Source organism: Bufo gargarizans, chromosome 1 (genome assembly GCF_014858855.1).
Source record: "Bufo gargarizans isolate SCDJY-AF-19 chromosome 1, ASM1485885v1, whole genome shotgun sequence".
Taxonomy (NCBI): domain Eukaryota; kingdom Metazoa; phylum Chordata; class Amphibia; order Anura; family Bufonidae; genus Bufo; species Bufo gargarizans.
This window is the reverse complement of record NC_058080.1, coordinates 736410245-736426469: the sequence shown is the minus strand read 5'-3', so window position 1 is coordinate 736426469 and position 16225 is coordinate 736410245. Positions and strand designations below refer to the sequence as shown.

The 16225-nt window shown below is 46.5% G+C and overlaps 1 protein-coding gene across 2 annotated transcripts in view; it reads right to left on the bottom strand.

Annotated features, from left to right (window-relative positions):
* LOC122924916 (killer cell lectin-like receptor subfamily G member 1) overlaps positions 1-16225 on the bottom strand; it is a 106105-nt gene that overhangs the window by 70894 nt on the left and 18986 nt on the right. The window contains exon 2 of one of the 2 annotated variants that reach the window (XM_044276461.1): positions 7560-7652. The exons of the other annotated variant lie outside the window; for it this stretch is intronic. Coding sequence (XP_044132396.1) covers positions 7560-7652 — 93 coding nt within the window. The remainder of the gene's footprint in view (positions 1-7559; positions 7653-16225) is intronic. 2 annotated transcript variants of the gene reach the window in all.

Here is a 16225-nt window from a genome sequence, read left to right as displayed (position 1 = left end):
TGGTGAAGGTGTGTGGCTGACTGGATGAGCAGGTGGAAGAAGAGGAGGAGGAAGCCGAGAAGGAGGAGGAGGCAACAGGAGGCAAAGAATGTTGCCCTGCGATCCTTGGCGGCGGAAGGACGTGCGCCAAACAGCTCTCCGCCTGGGGCCCAGCTGCCACTACATTTACCCAGTGTGCAGTTAGGGAGATATAGCGTCCCTGGTCGTGCTTACTGGTCCACGTATCTGTGGTTAGGTGGACCTTGCCACAGATGGCGTTGCGCAGTGCACACTTGATTTTATCGGATACTTGGTTGTGCAGGGAAGGCACGGCTCTCTTGGAGAAGTAGTGGCGGCTGGGAACAACATACTGTGGGACAGCAAGCGACATGAGCTGTTTGAAGCTGTCTGTGTCCACCAGCCTAAATGACAGCATTTCATAGGCCAGTAGTTTAGAAATGCTGGCATTCAGGGCCAGGGATCGAGGGTGGCTAGGTGGGAATTTACGCTTTCTCTCAAATGTTTGTGAGATGGAGAGCTGAACGCTGGCGTGTGACATGGTGGAGACGCTTGGTGACGGAGGTGGTGGTGGTGTTGGTGGTACATCCCCTGTTTGCTGGGCGGCAGGTGCCAACGTTCCTCCAGAGGCGGAGGAAGAGGCCGAGGCGGCAGCAGCAGAAGAGGCCGAGGCGGCAGCAGCAGAAGAGGCCGAGGCGGCAGCAGCAGAAGAGGCCGAGGCGGCAGCAGCAGAAGAGGCCGAGGCGGCAGCAGCAGAATAGGCCGAGGCGGCAGCAGCAGAAGAGGTAGCAGGGGGAGCCTGAGTGACTTCCTTGGTTTTAAGGTGGTTACTCCACTGCAGTTCATGCTTTGCATGCAGGTGCCTGGTCATGCAGGTTGTGCTCAGGTTCAGAACGTTAATGCCTCGCTTCAGGCTCTGATGGCACAGCGTGCAAACCACTCGGGTCTTGTCGTCAGCACATTGTTTGAAGAAGTGCCATGCCAGGGAACTCCTTGAAGCTGCCTTTGGGGTGCTCGGTCCCAGATGGCGGCGGTCAGTAGCAGGCGGAGTCTCTTGGCGGCGGGTGTTCTGCTTTTGCCCACTGCTCCCTCTTTTGCTACGCTGTTGGCTCGGTCTCACCACTGCCTCTTCCTCCGAACTGTGAAAGTCAGTGGCACGACCTTCATTCGATGTGGGGTCTAGGACCTCATCGTCCCCTGCATCGTCTTCCACCCAGTCTTGATCCCTGACCTCCTGTTCAGTCTGCACACTGCAGAAAGACGCAGCAGTTGGCACCTGTGTTTCGTCATCATCAGAGACGTGCTGAGGTGGTATTCCCATGTCCTCATCATCAGGAAACATAAGTGGTTGTGCGTCAGTGCATTCTATGTCTTTCACCGCTGGGGAAGGGCTAGGTGGATGCCCTTGGGAAGCCCTGCCAGCAGAGTCTTCAAACAGCATAAGAGACTGCTGCATAACTTGAGGCTGAGACAGTTTCCCTGGTATGCATGGGGGTGATGTGACAGACTGATGGGGTTGGTTTTCAGGCGCCATCTGTGCGCTTTCTGCAGAAGACTGGGTGGGAGATAATGTGAACGTGCTGGATCCACTGTCGGCCACCCAATTGACTAATGCCTGTACCTGCTCAGGCCTTACCATCCTTAGAACGGCATTGGGCCCCACCATATATCGCTGTAAATTCTGGCGGCTACTGGGACCTGAGGTAGTTGGTTCACTAGGACGTGTGGATGTGGCAGAACGGCCACGTCCTCTCCCAGCACCAGAGGGTCCACTAACACCACCACGACCATGTCCACGTCCGCGTCCCTTACTAGATGTTTTCCTCATTGTTACCGTTCACCACAACAACAAAAATATTATTTGGCCCAATGTATTGAATTCAAATTCAGGCCTTTTTTTACAGACACCTAACACTATCTGGCATCTATTTAGGTGCCGTATTACACTAATACAGGCACAGCAGTAACCACAGATTTAGCTGGATATAGATTTGAGGCCTAGTATTTAGGCGCTGGGTGACAGGTATAGGTTTACTGACAGAATTAGACTGGGATATGGCCAAAAAATAACCACACCATTGAGGGTTAAATGCACTTGGTGGCAGCTTGTGCTGGCGCACCACAAGACACAAAATGGCCGCCGATCACCCCAGAAAAAAGTGACAGAAAAACGCTCTGGGCAGCCTAAAAACAGTGAGCAATTGAATAGCAGCAGTTCAATCATCCACAGCTGCAGATCGATCTCTGAATGAAGTCCTTTGGAGGAGTTAATCTGCCTAATCTCGCCCTAACGTCGCAGCCGCAACCTCTCCCTACGCTAATCAGAGCAGAGTGACGGGCGGCGCTATGTGACTCCAGCTTAAATAGAGGCGGGGTCACATGCTGCACGGCCAATCACAGCCATGCCAATAGTAGGCATGGCTGTGACGGCCTCTTGGGGCAAGTAGTATGACGCTTGTTGATTGGCTGCTTTGCAGCCTTTCAAAAAGCGCCAAGAAAGCGACAAACACCGAACCTGAACGTGGACTTTTACGAAAATGTCCGGGTTCGGGTCCGTGTCACGGACACCCCAAAATTCGGTACGAACCCGAACTATACAGTTCGGGTTCGCTCATCCCTAGTAACTGTTTATTACATATAATGTCCCTGGTTCACCAGCAGGTGGCAGCGAAAATGGTAGAGCTATCCTTAGAGAGAATGGAACTTACCATTCCATTCTCCCCCCCCCCCCCCTTTGCTACCAGAAGGAGGTGGGGAAGTTCTGGTTTGTTCTGGTTGAGACTCCATGTTGGAGCTGCCAGGATTCTAACCTACTTTTTGGCTGAAGATAAGTCTGACTACAAGAGTGAAGTGCAGCATAAAGAGGAAACAAAGACACCAAGTCAGCTTGTCAGTTCAGTAGAGTGAGAGAAGGATATAGCAGAGTTGAGTTTGCCTGCCAGTTTAATGCTAAAGCCTGCTGGAACCAAGACAAAGCCTGAAACTGGAAAAATGTTTAGTCAAGTAAAGCTGCCGTTGAACTTCATTTCAAGGTCTGGACTCAAGTTATTTCTTCAAATCCCTCAATTATTCCCCCTATCTATTGCTTCGGAGCCAAAGCCTGGGGTTCTTCCGTATCCAGGTAGGAGCACCGTGACACATAAAGAAACATTTAGGCCGCAACATACCACTCTGCATTTTCTACACCTAAGGCCTCATGCACATGACTGATGCTTTGGTCCGCATCCGAGCCGCAGTTTTTGCGGCTCGGATGCGGACCCATTCAATTCAATGGGGCCGCAAAAGATGCGGACAGCACTCTGTGTGCTGTCCACATCCGTTGCTCCGTTCCCTAACCCCGCAAAAAAATATATAACATGTCCAATTCTTGTCCATTTTGCAGACAAAAATAGGCATTTCTACAATGGGCCGCCCGTTCCGTTCCGCAAATTGCGGAAAGCACACGGGTGGCTTCCGTTTTTTGCGGATCCACGGTTTATGCACCGCAAAAAACAGCACGGTCATGTGCATGAGGCCTAAGACGCATGTTATATAGAAGGCCCTACGGGGAGGCGCCTGTTGCAATTATTACAATGTGGCATTAATATCTGGTCATGGTGCGGAGGTATTATTCTATTACTATGTGGTGGTAATATCTGTTCATGGTGCGAAGGTATTATTCTATTACTATGTGGTGGTAATATCTGGTCAGAGTGCGGAGGAATTATTCTATTACTATGTGGTGGTAATATCTGGTCACAGTGCGGAGGTATTATTCTACTACTATGTGATGGTAATATCTGTTCATGGTGCGGAGGTATTATTCTATTACTATGTGGTGGTAATATCTGGTCAGAGTGCGGAGGAATTATTCTATTACTATGTGGTGGTAATATCTGGTCATGGTGCAGAGGTATTATTCTATTACTATGTGGTGGTAATATCTGGTCAGAGTGCGGAGGTATTATTCTACTACTATGTGGTGGTAATATCTGTTCATGGTGCGGAGGTATTATTCTATTACCTTGTGGTGGTAATATCTGGTCATAGTGCGGAGGTATTATTCTATTACTATGTGGTGGTAATATCTGGTCACAGTGCGGAGGTATTATTCTATTACTATGTGGTGGTAATATCTGGTAATGGTGCGCGGGTATTATTCTATTACTTTGTGGTGGTAATATCTGGTCATAGTGCGGAGGTATTATTCTATTACTATGTGGTGGTAATATCTGTTCATGGTGCGGAGGTATTATTCTATTACCTTGTGGTGGTAATATCTGGTCATAGTGCGGAGGTATTATTCTATTACTATGTGGTGGTAATATCTGGTCACAGTGCGGAGGTATTATTCTATTACTATGTGGTGGTAATATCTGGTAATAGTGCGCGGGTATTATTCTATTACTTTGTGGTGGTAATATCTGGTCATAGTGCGGAGGTATTATTCTATTACTATGTGGTGGTAATATCTGTTCATGGTGCGGAGGTATTATTCTATTACTATGTGGTGGTAATATCTGTTCATGGTGCGAAGGTATTATTCTATTACTATGTGGTGGTAATATCTGGTCACAGTGCGGAGGTATTATTCTACTACTATGTGATGGTAATATCTGTTCATGGTGCGGAGGTATTATTCTATTACTATGTGGTGGTAATATCTGGTCAGAGTGCGGAGGTATTATTCTACTACTATGTGATGGTAATATCTGTTCATGGTGCGGAGGTATTATTCTATTACTATGTGGTGGTAATATCTGGTCATGGTGCGGAGGTATTATTCTATTACTATGTGGTGGTAATATCTGTTCATGGTGCGAAGGTATTATTCTATTACTATGTGGTGGTAATATCTGGTCACAGTGCGGAGGTATTATTCTACTACTATGTGATGGTAATATCTGTTCATGGTGCAGAGGTATTATTCTATTACTATGTGGTGGTAATATCTGGTCAGAGTGCGGAGGAATTATTCTATTACTATGTGGTGGTAATATCTGTTCATGGTGCAGAGGTATTATTCTATTACTATGTGGTGGTAATATCTGGTCAGAGTGCGGAGGTATTATTCTACTACTATGTGATGGTAATATCTGTTCATGGTGCGGAGGTATTATTCTATTACTATGTGGTGGTAATATCTGGTCATGGTGCAGAGGTATTATTCTATTACTATGTGGTGGTAATATCTGGTCACAGTGCAGAGGTATTATTCTATTACTATGTGGTGGTAATATCTGTTCATGGTGCGGAGGTATTATTCTATTACTATGTGGTGGTAATATCTGGTCATGGTGCGGAGGTATTATTCTATTACTATGTGGTGGTAATATCTGTTCATGGTGCGAAGGTATTATTCTATTACTATGTGGTGGTAATATCTGGTCACAGTGCGGAGGTATTATTCTACTACTATGTGATGGTAATATCTGTTCATGGTGCGGAGGTATTATTCTATTACTATGTGGTGGTAATATCTGGTCATAGTGCGGAGGTATTATTCTATTACTATGTGGTGGTAATATCTGGTCAGAGTGCGGAGGAATTATTCTATTACTATGTGGTGGTAATATCTGGTCATGGTGCAGAGGTATTATTCTATTACTATGTGGTGGTAATATCTGGTCAGAGTGCGGAGGTATTATTCTACTACTATGTGATGGTAATATCTGGTCACAGTGCTGAGGTATTATTCTATTACTATGTGGTGGTAATATCTGGTCATGGTGCAGAGGTATTATTCTATTACTATGTGGTGGTAATATCTGGTCAGAGTGCGGAGGTATTATTCTACTACTATGTGATGGTAATATCTGTTCATGGTGCGGAGGTATTATTCTATTACTATGTGGTGGTAATATCTGTTCATGGTGTGGAGGTATTATTCTATTACTATGTGGTGGTAATATCTGGTAATAGTGGGCGGGTATTATTCTACTACTATGTGATGGTAATATCTGTTCATGGTGCGGAGGTATTATTCTATTACTATGTGGTGGTAATATCTGGTAATAGTGCACGGGTATTATTCTATTACTATGTGGTGGTAATATCTGGTCAGAGTGCAGAGGTATTATTCTATTACTATGTGGTGGTAATATCTGGTCATAGTGCGGAGGTATTATTCTACTACTATGTGATGGTAATATCTTGTCATAGTGCGGAGGTATTATTCTATTACTATGTGGTGGTAATATCTGGTCATAGTGCGGAGGTATTATTCTACTACTATGTGATGGTAATATCTTGTCATAGTGCGGAGGTATTATTCTATTACTATGTGGTGGTAAAATCTTGTCATAGTGCGGAGGTATTATTCTATTACTATGTGGTGGTAATATCTGGTAATAGTGCGCGGGTATTATTCTATTACTTTGTGGTGGTAATATCTGGTCATAGTGCGGAGGTATTATTCTATTACTATGTGGTGGTAATATCTGTTCATGGTGCGGAGGTATTATTCTATTACCTTGTGGTGGTAATATCTGGTCATAGTGCGGAGGTATTATTCTATTACTATGTGGTGGTAATATCTGGTCACAGTGCGGAGGTATTATTCTATTACCATGTGGTGGTAATATCTGGTAATAGTGCGGAGGTATTATTCTATTACTATGTGGTGGTAATATCTGTTCATGGTGCGGAGGTATTATTCTATTACTATGTGGTGGTAATATCTGGTCACAGTGCGGAGGTATTATTCTATTACCATGTGGTGGTAATATCTGGTAATAGTGCGCGGGTATTATTCTATTACTATGTGGTGGTAATATCTGTCACAGTGCGGAGGTATTATTCTATTACTATGTGGTGGTAATATCTGGTAATAGTGCGCGGGTATTATTCTATTACTATGTGGTGGTAATATCTGGTCATGGTGTGGAGGTATTATTCTATTACTATGTGGTGGTAATATCTGGTCACAGTGCGGAGGTATTATTCTATTACTATGTGGTGGTAATATCTGGTCACAGTGCGGAGGTATTATTCTATTACTATGTGGTGGTAATATCTGGTCACAGTGCGGAGGTATTATTCTATTACTATGTGGTGGTAATATCTGGTAATAGTGCGCGGGTATTATTCTATTACTATGTGGTGGTAATATCTGGTCATGGTGTGGAGGTATTATTCTATTACTATGTGGTGGTAATATCTGGTCACAGTGCGGAGGTATTATTCTATTACTATGTGGTGGTAATATCTGTTCATGGTGCAGAGGTATTATTCTATTACTATGTGGTGGTAATATCTGGTCACAGTGCGGAGGTATTATTCTATTACTATGTGGCGGTAATATCTGGGCATAGAGCTGAGGTATTATTCTACTACTATGTGGTGGTAATATCTGGGCATAGAGCTGAGGTATTATTCTACTACTATGTGGTGGTAATATCTGGGCATAGAGCTGAGGTATTATTCTATTACTATGTGGTGTTGATATCTGGTCAGGTTTGGCGGTATAATTATATAATTATTTGGTTGAAATGTATGGTTATGATATGGAGGTAATAGAAGAAAGCGCTTTGATGATGGAGGCCAGAAGATGCTCAGCTGCTCCTGGTTATCCTGCACTTTACCTTTCTCTTGTTTGGAAGATTTCACCTTCTTCTTCCCTGGAGGCTTCTTGATATCGGCGTATGTGACTTGGACATCTTCATCCTGCAGATTGACTGAAGAGCAGACAGGAGTATCAGCCAGGTTTACTTTAGGACCATGCTTCTCTGTAATGAGTCCTATGGAGCGTCTCCCCTGCAGTATTGTCACCCCACATGCTGGTACCGACCCTCAGAGGTCGGGGGGACAGGTCTTCCTATATTACTCTAAAATGTTAAAAGCTTTTCCGTTCACCAAAAGTCTCTACCACAGAAAGCAGACAAAACAGGAGAAGAAAAGAGGAAACGACTCAAGAACCTACAAGTCCTCGGCACAGGAACTAGAATGAACAATGGTCCCACCAGGGACCTCTACTAGACTCCAACCCAACGAGCCAGCATCCCTGAGGAACCGGTGATAGATCGGGGAGCAGAAGGGTGGAGAGGACCCCACAGAAATGAGTGAATCTGGGTGCTTCTGCAAGACTCTTATTACTGCCATTGCCCCTCATTACCTGTCACTACTCCCATTGCCTGTCATTATTTCCTTATTACCTGTCACTACTCCTTCATTACCTGTCATTACTCACTCATTACCTGGCATTACTCTCATTAACTGTCATTACTCCCATTACCACTCATTACCTGTTACTACTCCCATTACCTGTCATTGCTCACATTACCACTCATTACTTGTAATTACTCCCATTACCTCTCATTACCTGTCACTACTCTCATTACCTGTCACTACTCTCATTACCTGTCACTACTCTTATTACCTGTCATTACTCCCATTACCACTCATTACCTGTCACTACTCCCATTACGGGTCATTACTCCCATTACCACTCATTACCTGTCACTACTCTCATTACTTGTCATCACTCCCTCATTATCTGTAACTACTCCATTATTATCTGTAATTACTCTCTAATTACCTGTCACTACTCCCATTACTCCCTCATTCCCTGTCATTACTCCCATTACCACTCATTACCTGTCACTACTCCCATTACCTGTCATTACTCCCATTATCTGTCATTACTGCTATTACCACTCATTACTTATCATTACTCCCAATACAACTTATTACCTGTCACTACTCTCATTACCTGTCATTACTTCCATTACCTATCATTACTCCCTCATTACCTGTCATTTCTCCCATTACCACTCATTACCTGTCACTACTCCCATTACCTGTCATTACTCCTATTACCTGTCATTGCTCCTATTACCACTAATTACCTGTCATTACTCCCATTACCACTCATTACCTGTCATTACTCCTTGTGGCGAATCCAACCTCGCCACTGGGTTTTGGAGGGGCCTGGTTGCTAGCCTCTTGCCCCAAGATTATGGCCCATACTAACTTTGAAGGAGAAGACAGACCGGCCGCACAGCTTAAATCTGTGGAACTGTTTTGGGCAGGAAAGCCATGCTTGCGGCCGGCCAAATGTGACTTCCATGGAATTCGGGAACCCCCGCTCGGATCTGGGTGATTTTTGGATATGTTGTTCACCCAGATCAGAGCTATCCATGGATGTATACATTATGGGGATATGTGGGGTTTTGAGGTGTTTTGGGAAAAATGTGTGTGTTCTGTCTGGTAGTGATTAAGTTAGCCCATTATCCTTGGTAAATGCATTTTGTTGATTGCGTCTCAGACAAGGCCAGTGTGTTAGTTAATTGCGTCTCAGACAAGGCCAGTGTGTTAGTTAATTGCATCTCAGACAATGCCTGTGTGTTAGTTAATTGCGTCTCAGACAATGCCAGTGTGTTAGTTAATTGCGTCTCAGACAATGCCAGTGTGTTAGTTAATTGCGTCTCAGACAATGCCAGTGTGTTAGTTAATTGCGTCAAAGACAATGCTCATTGTATTTTGTTGATTGCCGGGAAGGTTTCAATACTGTAAATGCATGTGATTGGCTAAAATATAAACTGTCACAGTCTTCTACAAGGGCCCCTGGGGGAGTGTCCCTTGCTAGGAGACCTGCATAAAAGGCTGAAAAATAACCCATTAAAGAGTTGCTGTTTTACATTCAACATAGAGCCTCATCACATGTGTGTGGGGATTGCTATACGCTGAAGATTTGCTATACTCCCCTGGCTATAACTACTAGCTCTTGTAAGAGCTGTTCCTGGCTCCTGTGGTAGTTTTGGTGTAGAGCGTAGTGCTTGGAGTCCCCGGGAAGCACTGGAAGCATCCATCAACGGAGGTACCCTGTCGGGGTGCCAGGAGATCCGTTACACTCCCATTACCTGTCACTACTCTCATTACCTGTCACTACTCTCATTACCTGTCACTACTCTCATTACCTGTCACTACTCTCATTACCTGTCACTACTCTCATTACCTGTCACTACTCTCATTACCTGTCACTACTCTCATTACCTGTCACTACTCTCATTACCTGTCACTACTCTCATTACCTTTCACTACTCTCATTACCTGTCACTACTCTCATTACCTGGCATTACCCCTCATTACTTCTATTACCTGTCATTACTCCCAGCTCTGACACCTTAAGCTCATATGTCAGGGCGCCCGCCACAACATGAGCTCTGATACCTGATCAGACACAAGCTCATATGTTGGGGCGCCCACCACAACATGAGCTCTGATACCTGATCACACACAAGCCCATATGTCGGGGAGCCCACCACAACATGAGCTCTGATACCTGATCCCACACGAGCTTATGTGTCGGGGAGCCTACCACAACATGAGCTCTGATACCTGATCCCACACGAGCTTATGTGTCGGGGAGCCTACCACAACATGAGCTCTGATACCTGATCACATACGAGCTCATGTGTCGGGGCACCCACCACAACATGAGCTCTGATACCTGATCACATACGAGCTCATGTGTCGGGGCACCCACCACAACATGAGCTCTGATACCTGATCCCACACGAGCTCATGTGTCGGGGCACCCACCACAACATGAGCTCTGATACCTGATCACACACGAGCTCATGTGTCGGGGCACCCACCACAACATGAGCTCTGATACCTGATCACACACAAGCCCATATGTCGGGGAGCCTACCACAACATGAGCTCTGATACCTGATCCCACACGAGCTTATGTGTCGGGGAGCCTACCACAACATGAGCTCTGATACCTGATCACACACAAGCTCATATGTCGGGGCACCCACCACAACATGAGCTCTGATACCTGATCACATACGAGCTCATGTGTCGGGGCACCCACCACAACATGAGCTCTGATACCTGATCACATACGAGCTCATGTGTCGGGGCACCCACCACAACATGAGCTCTGATACCTGATCCCACACGAGCTCATGTGTCGGGGCACCCACCACAACATGAGCTCTGATACCTGATCACACACGAGCTCATGTGTCGGGGCACCCACCACAACATGAGCTCTGATACCTGAGAACACACAAGCTCATGTGTCGGGGCACCCACCACAACATGAGCTCTGATACCTGATCACATACGAGCTCATGTGTCGGGCACTCACCATAACGTGCACCACCTCACTCTCCATAACCACATCTCCATTGTTTCCACAGGCAGCCTGGTTTACACCGTCGGTAATATCAGTGCCCGGGCCTCACATCTGCATCTACAGGATGCGTCTTGCCGTTCGGTGGCTTCCCTCTCAACCTGGGAATAACTTAGCTCTGTGGGGTCTCGGCTTCTCCATCATACTCCTGACCTGCAGGGGGCAGTGTTTCTACTACACACACTTCTACCATGACCCCTCAGCATGGCGGTGTTATACTCCAGGTTACTGCTGACAACTGACACCTGTGAGCAATTTTTCCCAATTATCTCGGTCTAATCACTAAGCAGTTCATCAACAAGCCTACCAGCTCCATCAGCTCCATCAGCGCTCAGACCTTAACGATTTCATCGTCCAGGAGCTTAGGTGTCACCTCGGGTCACTATTACACCAGTATTATCCCCCATATCCTGCAGCATATCCCTGTTTGAGGTGTCAATACTCAGGTCACCAGAGTTCTGCACCACAAACCTCCCCATCATCATCCACCAGAAAATCCAGGCTCTTCTCAGCATTACCCGTGCTGCACCTTATCAGTGGCCTCCAAAGAGGTCCCTCCATGATCCATCACTGGTTCTGTACACCGCTCCAGCATACAGTCACCACCAGATATTTTCTCATCCCACATCAAGCTCACAGACTCGACCCACATCTCCTCAAGCACATCAGTCTCCTGATGGCCACCAGCAACCACATTATTTTCACATGAGTCTGGCCCAGCGGGTCAAAAAATGATACTGCCATCAGTCACAGTGCATAGATCACCTGCATCACTGTTGTCATTATCAGCCCTAACCTCTAGGGGCACACATGAGCTCATCCTCGGGTCACTATCAGTCCTGACCTCTAGGGGCACACATGAGCTCATCCACTGAGTCATTAACAGCACTGACCTCTAGAGGCGCATATGAGCTCATCCTCAGTCATTATCAGCACTGACCTCTAGTGCCGCACATGAGCTCTTCTCCTCAGTCATTATCAGTCCTGACCTCTCTAGACCTCTAACGGCACACATGAGCTCGTCCTCTCAGTCATTATCAGTCCTGACCTCTAGGGGCGCACATGAGCTCATCCTCAGTCATTATCAGTCCTGACCTCCTAGGAGCGCACATGAACTCATCCTCAGTCATTATCAGCCCTGACCTCTAGGGGCGCACATGAGCTCATCCTCAGTCATTATCAGCCCTGACCTCTAGGGGCGCACATGAGCTCATCCTCAGTCATTATCAGTCCTGACCTCCTAGGAGCGCACATGAACTCATCCTCAGTCATTATCAGCCCTGACCTCTAGGGGCGCACATGAGCTCATCCTCAGTTATTATCAGTCCTGACCTCTAGGGGCGCACATGAGCTCGTCCTCAGTCATTATCAGTCCTGACCTCTAGGGGCGCACATGAACTCATCCTCAGTCATTATCAGCCCTGACCTCTAGGGGCACACATGAGCTCATCCTCAGTTATTATCAGTCCAGACCTCTAGGGGCACACATGAGCTCATCCTCAGTCATTATCAGTCCTGACCTCTAGGGGCACACATGAGCTCATCCTCAGTCATTATCAGTCCTGACCTCCTAGGAGCGCACATGAACTCATCCTCAGTCATTATCAGTCCTGACCTCTAGGAGCGCACATGAGCTCATCCTCAGTCATTATTAGTCCTGACCTCTAGGGGTGCACATGAGCTTATCCTCAGTCATTATCAGTCCAGACCTCTAGGGGTGCACATGAGCTCATCCTCAGTCATTATCAGTCCTTACCTCTAGGAGCACACATGAGCTCATCCTCAGTCATTATCAGTCCTGACCTCTAGGGGCACACATGAGCTCATCCTCAGTCATTATCAGTCCTGACCTCTAGGGGCGCACATGAGCTCATCCTCAGTCATTATTAGTCCTGACCTCTAGGGGTGCACATGAGCTCATCCTCAGTCATTATCAGTCCTGACCTCTAGGGGCGCACATGAGCTCATCCTCAGTCATTATCAGTCCTGACCTCTAGGGGCGCACATGAGCTCATCCTCAGTCATTATCAGTCCTGACCTCTAGGGGCGCACATGAGCTCATCCTCAGTCATTATCAGTCCAGACCTCTAGGGGCGCACATGAGCTCATCCTCAGTCATTATCAGTCCTGACCTCTAGGGGCACACATGAGCTCATCCTCAGTCATTATCAGTCCTGACCTCTAGGGGCGCACATGAGCTCATCCTCAGTCATTATCAGTCCTGACCTCTAGGGGCGCACATGAGCTCATCCTCAGTCATTATCAGTCCTGACCTCTAGGAGCGCACATGAGCTCATCCTCAGTCATTATCAGTCCTGACCTCTAGGAGCGCACATGATCTCATCCTCAGTCATTATCAGTCCTGACCTCTAGGGGCGCACATGAGCTCATCCTCAGTCATTATCAGTCCTGACCTCTAGGAGCGCACATGAGCTCATCCTCAGTCATTATCAGTCCTGACCTCTAGGAGCACACATGAGCTCATCCTCAGTCATTATCAGTCCTGACCTCTAGGGGCGCACATGAGCTCATCCTCAGTCATTATCAGTCCTGACCTCTAGGGGCACACATGAGCTCATCCTCAGTCATTATCAGTCCTGACCTCTAGGGGCACACATGAGCTCATCCTCAGTCATTACTAGTCCTGACCTCTAGGGGCACACATGAGCTCATCCTCAGTAATTTTCAGTCCTGACCTCTAGGGGCGCACATGAGCTCATCCTCAGTCATTATCAGTCCTGACCTCTAGGGGCGCACATGAGCTCATCCTCAGTTATTATCAGTCCAGACCTCTAGGAGCACACATGAGCTCATCCTCAGTTATCATCAGTGCTGACCTCTAGGGGCACACATGAGCTCATCCTCAGTCATTATCTGTCCTGAACTCTAGGGGCACACATGAGCTCATCCACAGTCATTATCAGCCCTGACCTCTAGGGGTGCACATGAGCTCATCCTCAGTCATTATCAGCCCTGACCTCTAGGGGCGCACATAAGCTCATCCCCTCAGTCATTATCAGTCCTGACCTCTAGGGGCACACATGAGCTCATCCTCAGTCATTATCAGTCCTGACCTCTAGGGGCACACATGAGCTCATCTTCAGTCATTATCAGTCCTGACCTCTAGGGGCGCACATGAGCTCATCCTCAGTCATTATCAGTCCTGACCTCTAGGGGCACATATGAGCTTATCCTCAGTAATTATCTGTCCTGACCTCTAGGGGCACACATGAGCTCATCCTCAGTCATTATCAGTCCTGACCTCTAGGGGCGCACATGAGCTCATCTCCTCAGTCATTATCAGTCCTGACTAGGGATGAGCGAACTCGAACTGTATAGTTCGGGTTCGTACCGAATTTTGGGGTGTCCGTGACACGGACCCGAACCCGGACATTTTCGTAAAAGTCCGGGTTCGGGTTCGGTGTTCGTCGCTTTCTTCGCGCTTTTGTGACGCTTTCTTGGCGCTTTTTGAAAGGCTGCAAAGCAGCCAATCAACAAGCGTCATACTACTTGCCCCAAGAGGCCATCACAGCCATGCCTACTATTGGCATGGCTGTGATTGGCCAGAGCACCATGTGACCCAGCCTCTATTTAAGCTGGAGTCACATAGCGCCGCCCGTCACTCTGCTCTGATTAGCGTAGGGAGAGGTTGCGGCTGCGACAGTAGGGCGAGATTAGGCAGATTAACTCCTCCAAAGGACTTGATTAACTGATCGATCTGCAGCTGTGGATCATTGAGCTGCTGATCCTCAATTGCTCACTGTTTTTAGGCTGCACAGACCGTTTGTCAGTCTCATTTTTCTGGGGTGATCGGCGGCCATTTTGTGTCTTGTGGTGCGCCAGCACAAGCTGCGACCAAGTGCATTTAACCCTCAATGGTGTGGTTGTTTTTTGGCTAAAGCCTACATCAGGGTGAAGCTGTCACACCAAGTGCATTTAACCAGCAATAGTCTGTTCATTTTTTGGCCATATACAAAATCAGGGGCAAGCTGCGCCTGTCACCAAGTGCATTTAACCCTCAATGGTGTGGTTGTTTTTTGGCTAAAGCCTACATCAGGGTGAAGCTGTCACACCAAGTGCATTTAACCAGCAATAGTCTGTTCATTTTTTGGCCATATACAAAATCAGGGGCAAGCTGCGCCTGTCACCAAGTGCATTTAACCCTCAATGGTGTGGTTGTTTTTTGGCTAAAGCCTACATCAGGGTGAAGCTGTCACACCAAGTGCATTTAACCAGCAATAGTCTGTTCATTTTTTGGCCATATCCCAGTCTAATTCTGTCACTAAATCCATACCGGTCACCCAGCGCCTAAATACTAGGCCTCAAATTTATATCCCGCTAAATCTGTCCCTAGTGCTGTAGCTGGGCGAGTTATTTAGTGTCCGTTCAAGCACATTTCTTGTTCTGGGTTGAAATACAATTCCCAATTTAGCAATTTCATAATTTAGTGGTTCCTGCTATATCAGAGCTCTTTGAAATCTATCCCAAAAAGGGTATATAATATTGAAGGTGCACATAGGGTCATTCAGAGTAACTTCACACACACCCGCTACTGTGTATTTCCAAGTCTAATTCTGTCACTAAATCCATACCGGTGACCCAGCGCCTAAATACTAGGCCTCAAATTTAATTCCCTCTAAATCTCTCGTTACCCACCGCTGTACTGTTGTTGCTGGGCAAGATATTTAGTGTCCGTCAAAGCACATTTTTTGTTCTGGGTTGAAGTACAATTCCCAATTTAGCAATTTCATAATTTAGTGGTTTCTGCTATATCAGAGCTATTTGAAATCTATCCCAAAAAGGGTATATAATATTGAAGGTGCACATAGGGTCATTCAGAATAACTTCACACACACCCGCTACTGTGTATTTCCAAGTCTAATTCTGTCACTAAACCCATACCTGTCACCCAGCGCCTAAATACTAGGCCTCAAATTTAAATCCCTCTAAATCTCTCGTTACCGTTGTCCTGTTGTAGCTGGGAAAGTTATTTAGTGCCCGTCAAAGCACATTTTTTGTTCTGGGTTGAAGTACAATTCCCAATTTAGCAATTTCATAATTTAGTGGTTCCTGCTATATCAGAGCTATTTGAAATCTATCCCA